This window comes from Amphiprion ocellaris, chromosome 13 (assembly GCF_022539595.1).
Source record: "Amphiprion ocellaris isolate individual 3 ecotype Okinawa chromosome 13, ASM2253959v1, whole genome shotgun sequence".
NCBI lineage: Eukaryota > Metazoa > Chordata > Actinopteri > Pomacentridae > Amphiprion > Amphiprion ocellaris.
In genome coordinates, this window is record NC_072778.1 from 22,905,890 (window position 1) to 22,922,193 (window position 16,304).

The following is a 16,304-nucleotide window of genomic DNA, read 5'->3' on the forward strand; positions in this document are numbered from 1 at the left end:
TCGCACATAAAACAAATCTGTAGGACTTCCTTTTTCCACCTGAGAAATATTGTGAAAATCAGGAACATCCTGTCTCAGAGTGATGCAGAAAAACTAGTCCATGCATTTGTTACTTCTAGGCTTGACTACTGTAATTCCTTATTATCAGGTTGTCCCAATAGCTCTCTGAAACATCTACAGCTGATCCAAAACGCTGCAGCCAGAGTACTGACGGGAGTTAGCAAGAGAGATCATATTTCTCCTATATTGGTTTCTCTTCATTGGCTCCCTGTTAAATCTAGAATAGAATTCAAAATCCTTCTTCTGACATATAAAGCTCTTAACAACCAATCTCCATCATATCTTAAAGACCTGATAGTACCATATTACCCTAGCAGAACTCTTCGCTCTCAGACTGCAGGCTTACTTGTTGTTCCTAGAATCTCTAAAAGTAGAATGGGAGGCAGAGCCTTCAGTTATCAGGCACCTCTCCTGTGGAACCAGCTCCCAGTTTGGGTTCGGGAGGCGGACACCCTCTCTATTTTTAAGACCAGGCTTAAAACCTTCCTTTTCGACAAAGCTTATAGTTAGGGCTGACTGGGTGACCCTGACGGGGTGAGCTGGTGTTTTCATTTGCACAACTGACTTCCCCTCTTGACGTCCCTTTAGTTTGCCCCTAGTTATGCTGCTATAGGCCTAGGCTGCTGGGGAACCTCTCTTGATGCACTGAGCCCTTCTCTAACTACCTATGTATTTACTATATATACCATTATTGCATTACATTCACTCTGTTTCTTTCTGTGTCCTTTCTCCGAGTGTCCCTGGTCCCAGAGCTGGATGCTGGATGCTTCAGATGTGTGGCTGTGTTTTATGGTCCTTGTGTCCCACCCCCCACCTCTCTATCTCTACCCCTCTATCTGTATCCCTCTATCTCTACCTCTACTCCTCTATCTCTACCTCTCTACCTCTTCTGTCCCTCTCAACCCGCCCGGCCAGCAGGCAGATGGGTCCCCCCACATTAGAGCCGGGTTCTGCTCGAGGTTTTTTTCCCTGTTAAAAGGGTGTTTTCCTTGCCACTGTCGCCTTTTGGCTTGCTCTGGGGGTCAGGCATATGGGTTCTGTAAAGCGTCTCGAGACAATTTGACTGTAATTGGCGCTATATAAATAAAATTGAATTGAATTGAATTGAATATCCGATTTCTTTGTGTCCTCTAGCCTATTTCTCCCGCATCTTGTCTTAACTAGTTCATCTGTTCCTCTGTCATCTTTCCCTTGGCTTCTTCCTGTTTACTGGGCTGACCCACTCTATTTTTATGAACTAATACTAGCCATTTCTAAATATTAACCAAGGGAATGTGGCATGAACTCGTGATGATAATGTATATCTCATTCTTCTACACCCTTTCAAATCCTTTTTATTTTTTACTCCATCTATATAAACATTTCATGCCATTTGAATTTCAGAATAATCAGTGTCTCACACTGATCAGCTTGGGAGTAAGCCCATCATAACATCCCCACAATGCATTTAAACCCCATGCGTTAATATTAGATGCCTCCGTTCACTCTTATTTCACCTAGAACCCAGCTAATTTGTTAACATTCATCATAATATTTTGTTTACTACACAGACTCGAGTATTTAAATATAGAGTTAAATATAGAGAATGGACCTTGTGTTCTACTTATACATCTCAAAACGTTTTCATTTTCTACTCCTGATACCACAATATAATTTTGTCTTGGTGAGAAGTAGGAAAGAACTCGTTGTTACTGCAGTTTAACTGTTTCTTTCTGTCTTCACCCAGTAGTTGCAAGAAAGCAGGTAGTTTGACAGTTCAAGAAATGTTTATGTTTTCATCCAAACAAAGAGAAAATTGTTCTTTATACAACCATAACATGCTACAATTGTATCTTCTACCTCCCATTTCTCCTCAACAAAAGTTGCCTGGAAGGAGAACTGATTGTGGATGCTTGTGGCCTACTTTCAAGGTGTTATGTGTTGTTGTTCATCACTGTAATCTTGGGGAGAGGAGTGAATCTTTGGGGAAAAACAGCCTCCCTGAGGGAAGAGAGAAGCTTCTCAGTCCACACTGGTTCTCAAAAGATTATTCTCTGAGGAGAAAGATAGTGTTGGTAAGGACAAATATACTTATGGATGGACACACACACACACACACACACGCGCACACACACACACACACACACACACACACACACACACACACACACACACACACACACACACACACACACACACACACACACACACTTTATTTTATTTTTTAATAAAACAATCAAGAGAGGACCATCAGCCCTGCCTGACATCTACATATCAAAGAGTGGCCCTCCACAGCCTTCAGTGGAGCTGTAGGTGTTAACACAACAGTTCAGCCTGACCGACATCTACACATCAAAGAGGGGCCCTCCATTGCAGGCTCTGGAGGGCCCCTCTTTCATATGTAGATGTCAGTCAGGGCTGCGATGGAACTGTCTGTGTTACACAAATAAATTGGTATTAAGTCTAAGTGTAACTTTAAAGTTTTAAATGTTAAAACACTTCACCAAGTATTATGAAAGTCATTTGACTTAATTAGTTTTTCTTACAAATCCTTGATTTGTTTGGCTTGGTCGCTTGGTTGCATGCACTAACATCATGCTCTTATCAAGAACTGTGACATCAGAAACAATTACTTAATTTTTTACATGTGCGTCTCCATTCACATATATTCAGAAATACAGTTGAAATCTTTGTAAAGTAATATTTTTGAATGTCTGTGACACTTTCTGACAACAAACATGTCTTTTTTTTTCATTTTATGTTAGGGGTTCTCACATTTTTCTGTGCTAGTATGAAATAACTATGAAATGTGATAAGTGTGAATTTCAAATTGGACCTTTGTATTGCCTCTTTATTATTTCACTCTTGAAGGTAAAACCTTTCATTTGAGGCTCGGATTTAAAAACTTCTGCAACTACAGTTTAATGTGGTCTAATGAACATCTTTTTAGCATCCATTTCAGAGTAAATAATTATTACAACAATGTCACAATAAAAGTTGTAAATGATTCTTTCCCTAATCAGGACTATATTGTAAATACTGAAATGATCTTCTATCTATGTATAAACACTGGGGTGTTAATGTCGCTCTGTGCTAAAAGGGCCCTTGTGTCATTACAGACTATCTAAGAGAGGACCCCTATCATTCTGTACCACCAAAGTGTGGACCTTATTCTCTGTCAGCCATAAAATCAATCAATTTTGTGAATAAGTTTCCACTTTAATTGAAAATAGATTAATTGAGGCAACTAAGATATTATTTAGCATTACACTCACCTTCCTGCAGTAAGTAATACTTTTGAAAATAATTTTAAAGTATTATGTCTACCTGTAGATTGTGTTCAAAACAAACTGAATGAGGCTTATTCCATTTAAAGTGTTGGTGTCAACATAACATCACTCAAAGAAAGACAGCTATTATCATTCATGTCTATATCTGTAGATGTGCCTGTTCAAGGTCCGACTGTCATATATCTACTGTTGGGTCATCATCTGTGTAGGAGCAGATGTTGGCCCACATATTAACTTTCTAATGCCCAGGAGTTTATATTTTATCATGTCACCAAGCAGAAATAACAAAAGGAAAATTGCTGAATAAAAACTGTTACAAGTATAGGTACTACTAACTGCTCTGAAAATCTAAATGCTCACAGTCAAAGGTAAATGTTCTCTTAAATTCTATAGCTTTGGTTTCACTTTGTTTCAGCTGTTATATCTTTAGGAGATCCTAATGTATTTTGTTAATGTTCTCACTTGGACAGATAATCATCGGTTCCCTTTATTCAAAAACCCTTGTTGACAATCATGCTGGTTCTACTCCCCTAAAAATATTTCTAAAAACTGCAGCTGTAAATTGACAACAATCCATCTAACACATCAGCAGAATGGCAGGTTCCAGCTTTGTGTTCAGCTGTGGTTAGAGTTTAAGGATTAGAATCGTAAAACAGAAATGGTACAATAGCAATTTTATATTATTACACTAAAATCACATTCATTATGTATTTTACATAGGGCATATTGTAAATGGAGGTCTTGCAGGTCTCTCTTCATAGCTTTGATTAACAGGACACTTTTTACTTGTCCGAGGTCATTTCCGCCACAGTGAATGACAAGCACATCTGGAGCAGTTCTTCCTTTAAGGCAGTGATGAAAGAAGGGAAGGAAGTCACTCCAACACATGCCTCCCTTGCCGAACCACTGGACCTGGGAATCCACACCAAGATTGTTCCCCATGGTCTGCCTTGCCTCCTGTGCACCACGCCGAATGTAGCTGTCGCCGACAATCCAGACCTTGCACACTGCTTATAGCAAAAAAGCACAACAGATATTGTTTAAAATACCCAGCAAATGATAGATAGGTAGATAGATAGATAGATAGATAGATAGATAGATAGATAGATAGATAGATAGATAGATAGATAGATAGATAGATAGATAGATAGATAGATAGATAGATAGATAGATAGATAGATAGATAGATATTTGAGATCGGTGTATTCACAAATTTGCTGTTCAAGTTGAACTCTGTTAATGTGCAAGATTTGATATTTATTGTGTCTTTGCTTTTAATAATTTAGCTGTTGCATCACAATTTACAATAATACTTTAACATGAAGAGTTCTTAATATAGCCAAAGCTCATTGGCTTAAACTTGAGGGCTGAACCATAAATTATAACATATAAAATTGAATGAACATTGAACACATAAAAAGATGTACTTATTTGGAATAAAATTTCCACAACAACCAAGGTTCAAAAATATTAAGCAGCAACATACCTTTCTCTTGAGGTGCAAATTTCCTGATTGATGTCTGCACTCCTTGTTGTTTTGGGTGAACAACATGAACAGTTGACTTGAGTTTTCTAAAAATAAAATAAATTAAAACAAAGTCAGTGGGAAGTATAAACTTTGGCAAAATGTTTTGCAATCTTGTTTAACGAAAACAAATTTCTGACTTACTATGCTCCCTGCCTTCCCTGACTAACAGTTTGCAAAACACTTTTAAGATACCACAGCAACCTGAAGATTCTGTCTAAAGAAAATCAGGCCCTATTTAAAAAACACAGGCAAATAAAACTACCATCAGTAGATACCTTCCAATGCCTTACTTTTAGCACTATGCAACAGGTGATGATATTGGTCAAATATAACCTGATGGATACTCTAACTCTAGTTGCAGATATATGCTAAAAAATGTCAGACACAATAAGTAGCCAAGAGCATTAAGATTAAATAGTAATGACAATAAATGTGAAGCATTGAAAATGTGGATCTTACCTCATGCTGTAGACAATGTTCTCTTTCTTTAAAAAAATACAAGTTGGTCAGCTCTTCCAAATGGCACCAAGAAGCAAAACTGAATGTGAGGACCTTACTATTTCAATACACCTCTGACCAGTTTCTTGCTCAGTGATTGGGTGAAGCAATCATTGGCTAATTACTGTTGGTACAGCCATGCAAACTTCACAGGCATTGAAAGCTGTGGTATGATGATCTGACCACAACTTGCAGTCCAGCCAAAGCAGACAAAGACACATGTAGAGATGCAGTTTGTGTAATGGAATAGCAATACAATGACTGACTACCGTTTACAGACAGCGATGTGGAGTCATAGCTACAGCTGCCTGTTTTCTCTCATAGACTTCACCCATGGTGTTAATAGCTGCTCGTTTGAGAATCCCATATCACAGTAGCCTGTTTGATCCACTCGCCCATGAATGGTGAATCAGTCCAGCCAGACCAGACATTTATTTTAGCTGTTGATATACACGAGGCCTTCCATGTCTTTGAAAGTTAAATAAACCTACAGAGGCAGAGTGGTGTTGCTCTGGAAAGAGATTTGCAACTGGACAAAAATTCTGACAGACAGCATGAAGGAAGAAAGGAAGTAATAATTTCAAAGAAATTGTTTTTCAACAAGAGTAGCCCTGTTCTAGATAAATCTCTTTACAAGACACAGCAATGACAAAAATTCCCTACAAATGGTCCCATCATTCTTTAATTCACAAATCAAGTGTGGGTGTCTTTTGGTTTTAGTTTTATTCCTATTTTCTGCAGAAATGCAGAGCAGGACATTCCTTTACAAAAACAAAGTGGATCAATATTTGTTGGACAACAACTTCTCTACAAAGCTAGATTCCTTTTCTGTCACAGCTCTGTTGTGTGTTGTCCAGTCCTTTTACATCTGCTGGACGAACTGAGCAGACGTGTAGATTCTCCTTCAGTCAAGCCCCTGTGTTGCTAGCCCAATTCACATCAGTTGAACTCTTCATGTGTCTACGTCTGGTCTGGCTCCACTGATTCACCATTCATGGGTGGATCAAACAGGCTGCTGAGATATGGGATTATCAAACGAGCAGCTATTAACACCATGGGTGAAGTCAATGAGAGGAAATAGGCAGCTGTAACTGCAACTCCACATCGCTGTCTGTAAACAGTGGTATTTTTCCTCAAGCTGACATCAGCCATGATGCTAACAGCTATTATGCAACAGACAACCACTTGTCCACTCTGAGACAAGGTAAATGTGGCTTTACATATAATAATCCCAGGCAAGTCTCACATATGCAACCAAAATGGTTGCATATATGACTATTTTTCAAGAGTGTTTGAGTTAAAATTTCACGTTGTCAGCAGTGTTTGATGATCATCAGGCTGATCTGGAGACACTCCAGCCATCATGGGCAGCTACCTTGTTAGATATTGTAAGCACAGGTTGCAATTTTTCTTGCTCTTTGGCTCAGTCAGTCTCTCCCTGATGGACGTGTAGAACAATCCATTTAGCTGTTGCTGTGTTCCAAAGATGAAATGACATCTAGCAGATTATCCTAAAATAAAGGAATAAATGTGGACAGAGTGTCAGGCTGGCTGCTGCCAGGCCTAGTTAAGTGCCCTCCCCTCTCCTTCCTCTGCCCTTTTAAGGCAGCCTAGCAACACAGAAGGAGCAACAGGTGTTCCCCATCAGCCACAATCAGCAGCTCAGTGGGTGAAACGGATCAGCCTCCTCCAGCTCACTATAAAACCGGACACAACCCAGCTCTCACTGTGGGAGCGTAAAATGGAAAATGGAAAAAGAAAGCGAACGAAGACAAAAGAGAAAGAAGAAGAAGGAACGACTTACTGTTGCTGGACCCACCCGTTCCTGCCAATTGTGCCGTCAGCACTGGACCCTGGACCCTCCGAGCGAGGAGACACTCACCCGAGCCGATTCCCCCCTTTTGGTATCTTTCCCCACTCACCTGTTGCTGCTCCAAACCTTGGCTGCCACCATTGTGAGCGAGTTCGGAGCATCCCCGTGTACTTCGTGAGTTAGCTGTCTTGCCTTAGTTTTAGCTCGTTTAAGAAACACGGTGTGTGAAAAGATTTTAGTTGTAATTACCTCTCGCTGTCATTAGAAGGAGAGCCTCGTGTTTTAGTTAATGTTCGTGAGATGGACTTTTCTCGCCTGGGTGTTACCCACTGCGAGTAGGAGATACAGTTTTGTTCTCTTTACAGTTCCGCCCGGCCCTTAGGTGCCGCTGGAGAATTCAGAGCCTAGTGCGCTCTACTTTCAGTTTATTGTTTATCTTGATTTCTGTTGTTGTCCCTGAGGACATTGCTTAATAAAGAGGAGTTACACCTTATTACTGACTGTCCATTTCCTGCGCCTGAGCTCACACTAACAACCGTGACACAGAGACAGGTTCGACTTTGACACACATGATGATCAGAATGCAGGGGCAGCTAGGGAAAGATGATGGAGTCAGTTAAACAGAAAAAAGTAGAAAACTACATTCAATCACGATGACTGGTGCAGAACAAATGCTGACAGTGACGCTACTATTGGCAGCAATGACAGTTTTGAGAGGTGGTGACCAAATCCTGTGCTGACGTGACTGAGATATTTGGTTGCACCGGTGCTACTATTCAGAAACTTACTTTGGAGCCCTGATCCCAGATGTGTGCACCTGAACATTCCTAAAATATGTTTGGTTCTCTTCATCGTGAATGGTGAATTAACGCATACAGACCAGACCTCGACACATGAAGAGTGAAATATCAATTGAAGTGAACTTGGAATGGAATGACAATGACCTGGTTGACAGAAAATCTGCACACACGTGTACAATTCATCCAGCAGATTTACAAGCAGTGAAAAAAAACCTTGCCAACAAAATTAAGACAGAAAGGAAATAATCATTTCAAATGAGTAGTTGTCCAACAAGTATTTAATGCTTTTTTCCTTTTGTAATGACATTTGCTGCTATGTGTGTCTGCTAAAGGTAACAAATCATTTTTGAGATGCAAAAACCATTGAAAATTCCCTACATTAAACCAATGAAGTAAAAAGAGATTGCATTGTTTGCTTCACAGATCAAAACCTCATGCTTTCCTTTAAAATTTTGTACTGGTGGATCCTGGTGGTGGTAAAAATATGAACGTGAGGATTTCCTTTCCATCAGTGGTGGGATTTTGATACTAATGTTTGTAATGTGTTAACAGACATTTTGGAATAAGTCAAAACGTCACCTGTTTTTTAATGACTTTTTGAATACAACAACTCCAGCTCTATATTAACATGCTTGTGTGGACAGAGGTAAAGGTGATGTTCCTGAAGGTCAATGCCCAACCCCCACACACAATTTACATTTCTATGTTGAGGTGCAACTGGAGACACTCTGCCATGGCAAAAGATTGTCTCTTTTTTGCTTTTTGCTGTAGCACAGCTCAACAGGCTGCCTATCCAATTCACATCAACTGAAACCCTGTAACCCTTCATGCATCCTCGTCTGGTTTAGCTGCCCTGATTCACCATTCAAGTCACGGTGACTAACGATCCTTTTCCAAAGACCCAGTCACTGTTCAGATCACTGGGCAGGGTTATATATAAATACAGGTCTCCTCACAAAAGTTTCTACTTGTCTTTTCTGTTTTTGGGAGCGACAGGTTTAGAGGACAGAAAGCATTTCCATGTGTTTTTCCTTCATTGGAGATTCATCTACCTGAATATTTATTTTATTTGTGCATCTTTCTATCAATAAATAAAGATATAATAGTTGTATAGGTAAGTATATTGAAGAGGTACTGCCCTACCATCCTTCAAGTTTTTTCTTCCTTCAAGCAAAGAAAATGTAAGGTAAGTTGCAGTACTTTCATTTTCTATTCAATTGGCTGTAAGACCAGATGGATATTTAGAATTTTTCACCCCCATACATCTCTCTGAACTCATTTCAATAGTTTCTACATCCAAACCATCAACATGTCTTTTAGATCCTATCCCAACTAGACTGTTCAAGGAGGCTTTACCTTTAATTAATTCCTCAATGTTAGATCTGATTAATCTCTCTCTAGTAACAGGTTATGTACCACAGGCTTTTAAGGTTGCTGTAATCAAACCTTTACTTAAAAAGCCCACTCTAGATCCAGATGTTTTAGCCAACTATAGACCAATTTCCAACCTCCCATTTCTCTGTAAAATTCTGGAAAGAACAGTTGCAAATCAATTATATGAACATTTACAAAGGAATAGCCTGTTTGAAGAGTTTCAGTCAGGCTTCAGAGTGCATCATAGCACAGAAACAGCTCTGGTGAAAGTTACTAATGACCTTCTCATAGCGTCAGATAATGGACTGGTCTCTATACTTATTCTGTTGGACCTTAGTGCAGCATTCGATACAATCGACCACAAACTTTTATTACAGCGACTAGAACATTCTATTGGCATTAAAGGGACAGCACTTTTTGAAAAGAGGGACCACCACCCCAGTCTGCCAATCCAGAGGCACTGCCCCCGATGTCCACGCGATGTTGCAGAGGCGTGTCAACCAGGACAGCCCCACAACATCCAGGGCCTTGAGGAACTCCGGGCGGATCTCATCCACACCCGGGGCCCTGCCACCAAGGAGCTTTTTAACTACCTCGGCGACTTCGACCCCAGAGATGGGAGAATCCACCCCCGAGACCCCAGGCCCCGCTTCTGAATCAGAAGGCGTGTCGGTGGGATTGAGGAGGTCTTCGAAGTACTCCCCCCACCGATTCACAACGTCCCGAGTTGAGGTCAGCAGTGCACCATCCCCACTATACACAGTGTTGACAGTGCACCGCTTTCCCCCCCTGAGACGCCGGATGGTGGACCAGAATCTCTTCGAAGCCGTCCGGAAGTCGTTTTCCATGGCCTCGCCAAACTCCTCCCATACCCGAGTTTTTGCCTCGGTGACAGCCGCAGCTGCAGCCCGCTTGGCCAGCTGATACCTGTCAGCTGCCTCCGGAGTCCCACAGGCCAAAAAGGCCCGGTAGGACTCCTTCTTCAGCTTGACGGCATCCCTTACCGCCGGTGTCCACCAACGGGTTCGGGGATTGCTGCCGTGACAGGCACCGACCACCTTACGGCCACAGCAACGATCGGCCGCCTCAGCAATGGAGGCACGGAACATGGTCCACTCGGACTCAATGTCCCCCACCTCCCTCGGGACATGGTTGAAGTTTGACCGGAGGTGGGAGTTGAAACTCCTTCTGACAGGGGACTCCGCCAGACGTTCCCAGCACACCCTCACGATCCGTTTGGGTCTGCCAGGTCTGACTGGCATCCTCCCCCACCATCGGAGACAACTCACCACCAGGTGGTGATCGGTTGACAGCTCCGCCCCTCTCTTCACCCGAGTGTCCAGGACATGCGGCCGCAAGTCCGACGATACGACAACAAAGTTGATCATCGAACTGCGGCCTAGGGTGTCCTGGTGCCAAGTGCACATATGGACACCCTTATGCCTGAACATGGTGTTCGTTATGGACAATCTGTGACGAGCACAGAAGTCCAATAACAGAACACCGCTCGGGTTCAGATCGGGGGGGCCGTTCCTCCCAATCACGCCTCTCCAGGTCTCACTGTCATTGCCAACGTGAGCGTTGAAGTCCCCCAGCAGAACTATGGAATCCCCAGAAGGGGCGCTCTCCAGCACCCCCTCCAAGGATTCCAGAAAGGGCGGATACTCCGAACTGCTGTTCGGCCCGTAGCCACAAACAACAGTAAGGAACCGTCCCCCCACCCGAAGGCGAAGGGAGGCCACCCTCTCGTCCACCGGGGTAAACTTCAACACACAGTCACCGAGCCGAGGCGCAATGAGTATTGACACCCCTGCTCGGCGCCTCTCACCATTGGCAACTCCAGAGTGGAAGAGAGTCCAACCCCTCTCGAGAGGGCTGGTTCCAGAGCCCCTGCTGTGTGTCGAGGTGAGGCCGACTATATCAAGTCGGAACTTCTCAGCCTCGCACACCAGCTCAGGCTCCTTCCCCGCCAGAGAGGTGACGTTCCACGTCCCTAGAGCCAGCTTGTGTAGCCAGGGGTCGGTACGCCAGGCTCCCCGCCCCTGGCCACCGCCCAACACACATGGCACCGGACCCCTATGGCCCCTCCTGCGGGTGGTGGGCCTGCTGGAGGGGGGTCCCACGTCTCTTCTTCGGGCTGTGCCCGGCCGGGCCCCGTGGGAAGAAGCCCGGCCACCAGACGCTCTCCATCGAGCCCCACCCCTGGGCCTGGCTCCAGGGGGGGACCCCGGTGACCCGCATCCGGGCAAGGGACTCGTGGTTCCAAGCATTTAAACTGACCCTGTTGTATTCAACATTTTTTTTTTTTTAAAAACAGATGTCAAAGCCTTTCTTTATTTAACAGTTCATAAACTCAGTCTATCAGGAGGCTTGTGCTGCCTCTTTGACCTTCTCAGTTCTGCAGTAGTGTTCACAGTTACAGGAGCATAGTGTGCTCCATTGGAAATATTTGTGGCTGGTGAAGGTGAACCAGTTTGCACTGATAGCTCATCAGTGTGCTCAGGGTCAACTGGTACCACCACAGAGTCCATAGAGCTGTCCACACTGTCCTCGTGTGAAACACTCTGAGGCCCCTTCCCCTCTCCACCAGTGCGGACACGCACGTGGTCGAGATGCCTGCGAATCAGTCTACCATCCTGTAAGTCCACAATAACAGACACAGGACCAGAACAGCGGTGAATGACACCTGGCAGCCACGGCGAGCCACTGCCAAAGTTTCTGACATAAACACTGTCCCCTGGTTTAAACAACCGCTCTCTAGCATGCAGGTCTCGTCTACCTTTCTGCTCATCTTGTGACCGGGCAACTCTGGCTCCCACATCTGGACGAAGCAGATCCAGATGAGATTTGGGTTTCCTCCCCATAAGCATCTCAGCCGGTGTCAATCCGGTGGTTGAGTGAGGAGTAATCCGGTACTGGAACAGGAAACGTGAAAGCTTCATTTCTAGTGAATGTCCTGACATCTTTCGCAGACCTGCTTTCAGTGTCTCAACTGCACGTTCTGCTAAGCCGTTGGAGGAGGGGTGATAAGGTGCAGTACGAATGTGACGGATCCCATTTTTCTCCATGAACACCTTGAAAACATCACTGGTGAAAGTAGGCCCATTGTCAGTGACAACAGTATCTGGCAGACCATGTGTAGCAAAGATGCTTCTGAGAGTATCAGCGGTGAGTGAAGCTGTGATGTTGGACATAATGTGTGCTTCGAGCCACTTGGAATGTGAGTCCACTAACACTAGGAACATGTGATCCATAAATGGACCTGCAAAATCCAGGTGTAGTCTGGACCATGGACGACTTGGCCACTCCCATTGGTGGAGTGGAGCTGCAGCTGGCATCTTTTGATTCGCCTGAGATTGTGAACATGCTTTTACCTTTTCTTCTAAGGCAGTGTCCAACCCAGGCCACCACACAAGGACCTGGCGAGGCTTTTCATGCAGGACACCCCTGGATGGGCTTCATGTAGTACTTCCATGATCTGAGCTCTACCTGGAGGTGGGACAATGACTCTGGATCCCCAGAGGACGCAGCCATCCTGAACACTGAGCTCTTGCTGACGTCTAGCATAAGGTTTAAGCTCTTCCTGCTCAACTGCTGCTGGCCAGCCCTGCATTAGCCAGCGCTTAACCTGTGACAACACAGGGTCTCGGTCAGTCCACATTTTGATTTGCTTGGCTGTCACAAGGGAGGTAGATAGTCTCTCTAACAAAAACACAGTCTCCGGGGGTAGACTACACAGACTTGGAGTGTCAGGGAGGGGGAGACAGCTGAAAGCATCTGCATTTGCATTTTCACTCCCTGCCTTGTATAATATGTGATACTGGTATGCTGATAATGTTAATGCCCAGCGCTGTACACGAGCTGAAGCCATGGGTGAGATACCTTTAGACTCACTAAACAGACCTAATAGGGACTTATGGTCTGTAAAGATGGTAAAAGGGCGGCCATACAGGTACTGATGAAAACGTTTTACAGCAAAAACTACAGCTAGCCCTTCCTTCTCGAGCTGTGAGTAGCCTTTTTCAGCTGCTGTAAGTGTACGTGACACATATCCAATAGGCTTTTCTGTGCCATCCTCCATGCGGTGAGAAAGGACAGCTCCTATGCCATACGGTGAGGCATCACAGGATAAGATGACGTCCTTGTCTGGATCAAAGTGCACGAGCAGGGGTGCTGAGTGTAAGAGTTCTTTTACCTGTTGAAATGCTTTCTGTTGAGTTTGTCGCCATTGCCACGAACTGTCTTTGTGCAACAACTGATAGAGTGGTGCGAGAACAGTAGAGAGGTCAGGCAAAAACTTCCCATAGTAGTTCACTAAGCCCAGAAATGACCTGAGCTCTGCAACATTCTTTGGACTTGGAGCTTCCTTTATCGCCCTCACTTTCTCTTCCAGTGGAGACAGGCCCTGAGCTGAAATCTGATGGCCCAGGTAGGTGACACTTGGAGCTTGAAAAACACACTTGCTGCGTTTCAGGCGCAGCCCGGCTTCTGCCATTCTGTTCAACACTCGATCAAGGTTTCGCAGATGCTCCTCTTCAGTTCTGCCTGTCACCAAGATGTCGTCTAAGTAGACAGCTACATGGGGAATGTTTTGCAGGAGATTGTCCATGGTGCGTTGGAAAATAGCTGGACTGGAAGCGACCCCAAACACTAGGCGGTTGTACTTAAACAGTCCCTTATGTGTGTTGATTGTCACATATTTCTTAGACTCTTCATCCAGCAGCAGCTGCTGGTATGCATGACTCATGTCCAGTTTTGTAAACGTTTGCCCACCTGCCAGCGTAGCAAACAGGTCCTCCACTCGGGGCAGTGGATAGGTATCGAGCTGAGAGGCTTGATTTATTGTCAGTTTGTAATCACCACATATGTGCGCCTCGCCGTCCCCTTTCAGCACTGGCACAATCGGGGCTGCCCAGTCAGAGAACTCAATAGGCTCGATGATGCCTAGCTGCTGCAGTCTCTCCAACTCTGCTTCCGCTTTGGCCTTCATGGCGTATGGCACTGCACGTGGTTTGAAAAAGCGTGGCTGTGCATTGGGATCCACACACAGCTTAACTGTTGTCCCCCGCAGGGTGCCTAGCTCGTCCTTAAACACGTCTGCATACTTGGCCAGTATATCTCCTATCTCTGTAACGTACCTGATTTCTCTCCAGTTGAGGCAGATTTTCTGTAGGACGTCACGTCCCAGCAAACTAGGTCCCTCTCCTTCCACCACCAGTAGCCTCACTGTGGCCTCCTGGCCTTGATATGCCAGATTTACCTCTATAGCTCCCAGAAGTGGAATGCACTCACCAGTATACTGTCTCAGACTGATATTAGTCTCTTTGAGTGCAGGCGCCCCTCCTGAGCGCCACAATCTGTGGTAGGTAGCTTGACTTATCACTGAAGCTGAGGCTCCCGTGTCCACTTCCATTTGTAGCTCTTTGCCATTTACCTGTAGTGTTGCACAGATGGGCTCTGCCTGCGGCTCCTTGAGGTTGAACATGTTGAATGCACGCTCCTCCTCAGGTGCCTCGCTCTGCAGGTGATGTGTGTCCCATTTGGGTTTCATTTTCCACTCCTTTTTCTGTTTATCTTTAGCCCTGCCTCTGCACTTTTTGGCTATGTGCCCCTTTTTCTTGCAGTTATGGCACATACTGTCTTTAAAACCACAGTCATTGGCAAAATGTGCTCCCCCACACCGGTAACATTCAACTGACTTTTGTGGCTTGTCTTTCTTTTCCTTGGACAAACGATGAACGGCGGTTGGCTGCACACTGTTATTAGCCTTTTGAACTGTCTTTAGTATTATTAGCTGCTGTTTCCATGGCCTGAGCGATATCTAGCGCCTTTTTGAAATTAAGCGCTGTTTCTCCTAACAAGCGGCGCTGCATGCCGTCGTCATTTATGCCACAGACCAACCTGTCGCGCAACATGTCATCCAGCACACTTCCAAACTCACAGTGCTCGGACAACTGTCTTAGCTCAGCCACAAATGCAGCCACTGAAACTCCCAACTTACGTGAATGAGTGTGGAATTTGAAGCGTTGAACTATCACAGAGGGTTTCGGGCAGTGATGGTTCTGTACCAGCGTTACCAGTTCTTTGAAACTGAGATCTCCGGCCTTCCGAGGTGTTGCTAAATTACGTATCAACTTGTACGTCTTCGCTCCACACACACTGAGAAGAATCGACCTCTTCTTCCCCTTGTCAATGTCATTTGCCAGGAAAAAGTGCTCCAGCCTTTCGACATATTCAATCCAGTCGCCGTCTCTATCGGCAAATTCAGTGAGTGAGCCGACTGTAGCCATGTTGCTAACTACACGGAAACTTCTTCTTCGGCCCTAGCTACACGGTGAGACACAACCGTCGGTTTAATCCACGTTGCCAAAAAGGTGTTATAACCTCAAGTAATAATGCACGCACACCGGATAACAGTTTCAGAACGTTTAGTAACCGCTCATTCACTTACAACACATGCAGGCGGGAATCCACAGGTGCGTACCTCATCATAACAGTCCCGGGTGAGAACACCTAACCAATTTCAAGGTTCCGGGGTACATTCCAAACCATGACACAATCACTCTATCACATTGTCTATGTCACTGAACACACTGTGTTGAAAAGTATGAGGAAAATAAAGTGCACATAGTTCTGTTGTAAACAAAATGAATACAACTGAAATAGTACATATTTTGATGCATGAATAGGCCTAATATTTGTACTTGACTTCTTCTGTTTTTAGATTTTTGTGTAGAATGGGAATCTGATCAAGGTGCTGTGGGGTGAGTACACTCTGTAAATCTGTGATGGCTCTCGTGTTTTGCCCTCATCTGCAAAATATGTAAATATTTTCCAGTCATTGGAGATGTGGTGAGATGTTACTGTAATATACGACTGGGTTGCTCTGGATGTCCAACCATTACAAGCCAGGAGAACTATCTCTGCAGCACTCAGAGACGTTTTCACCGCCTTCTTCACCT

General features: G+C 44.4%; 1 protein-coding gene across 1 annotated transcript; it reads right to left on the reverse strand.

The window, feature by feature from the left end:
• Window positions 1-11,687: 11,687 nt before the first annotated feature.
• On the reverse strand, window positions 11,688-15,632 carry LOC111568097 (uncharacterized protein K02A2.6-like). Its single transcript, XM_055016894.1, is given in 3 exon segments — window positions 11,688-12,757; window positions 12,760-15,118; window positions 15,120-15,632. Coding segments are annotated over 3 exon segments (3,942 nt in total).
• Between the last annotated feature and the right edge of the window lie 672 nt (window positions 15,633-16,304).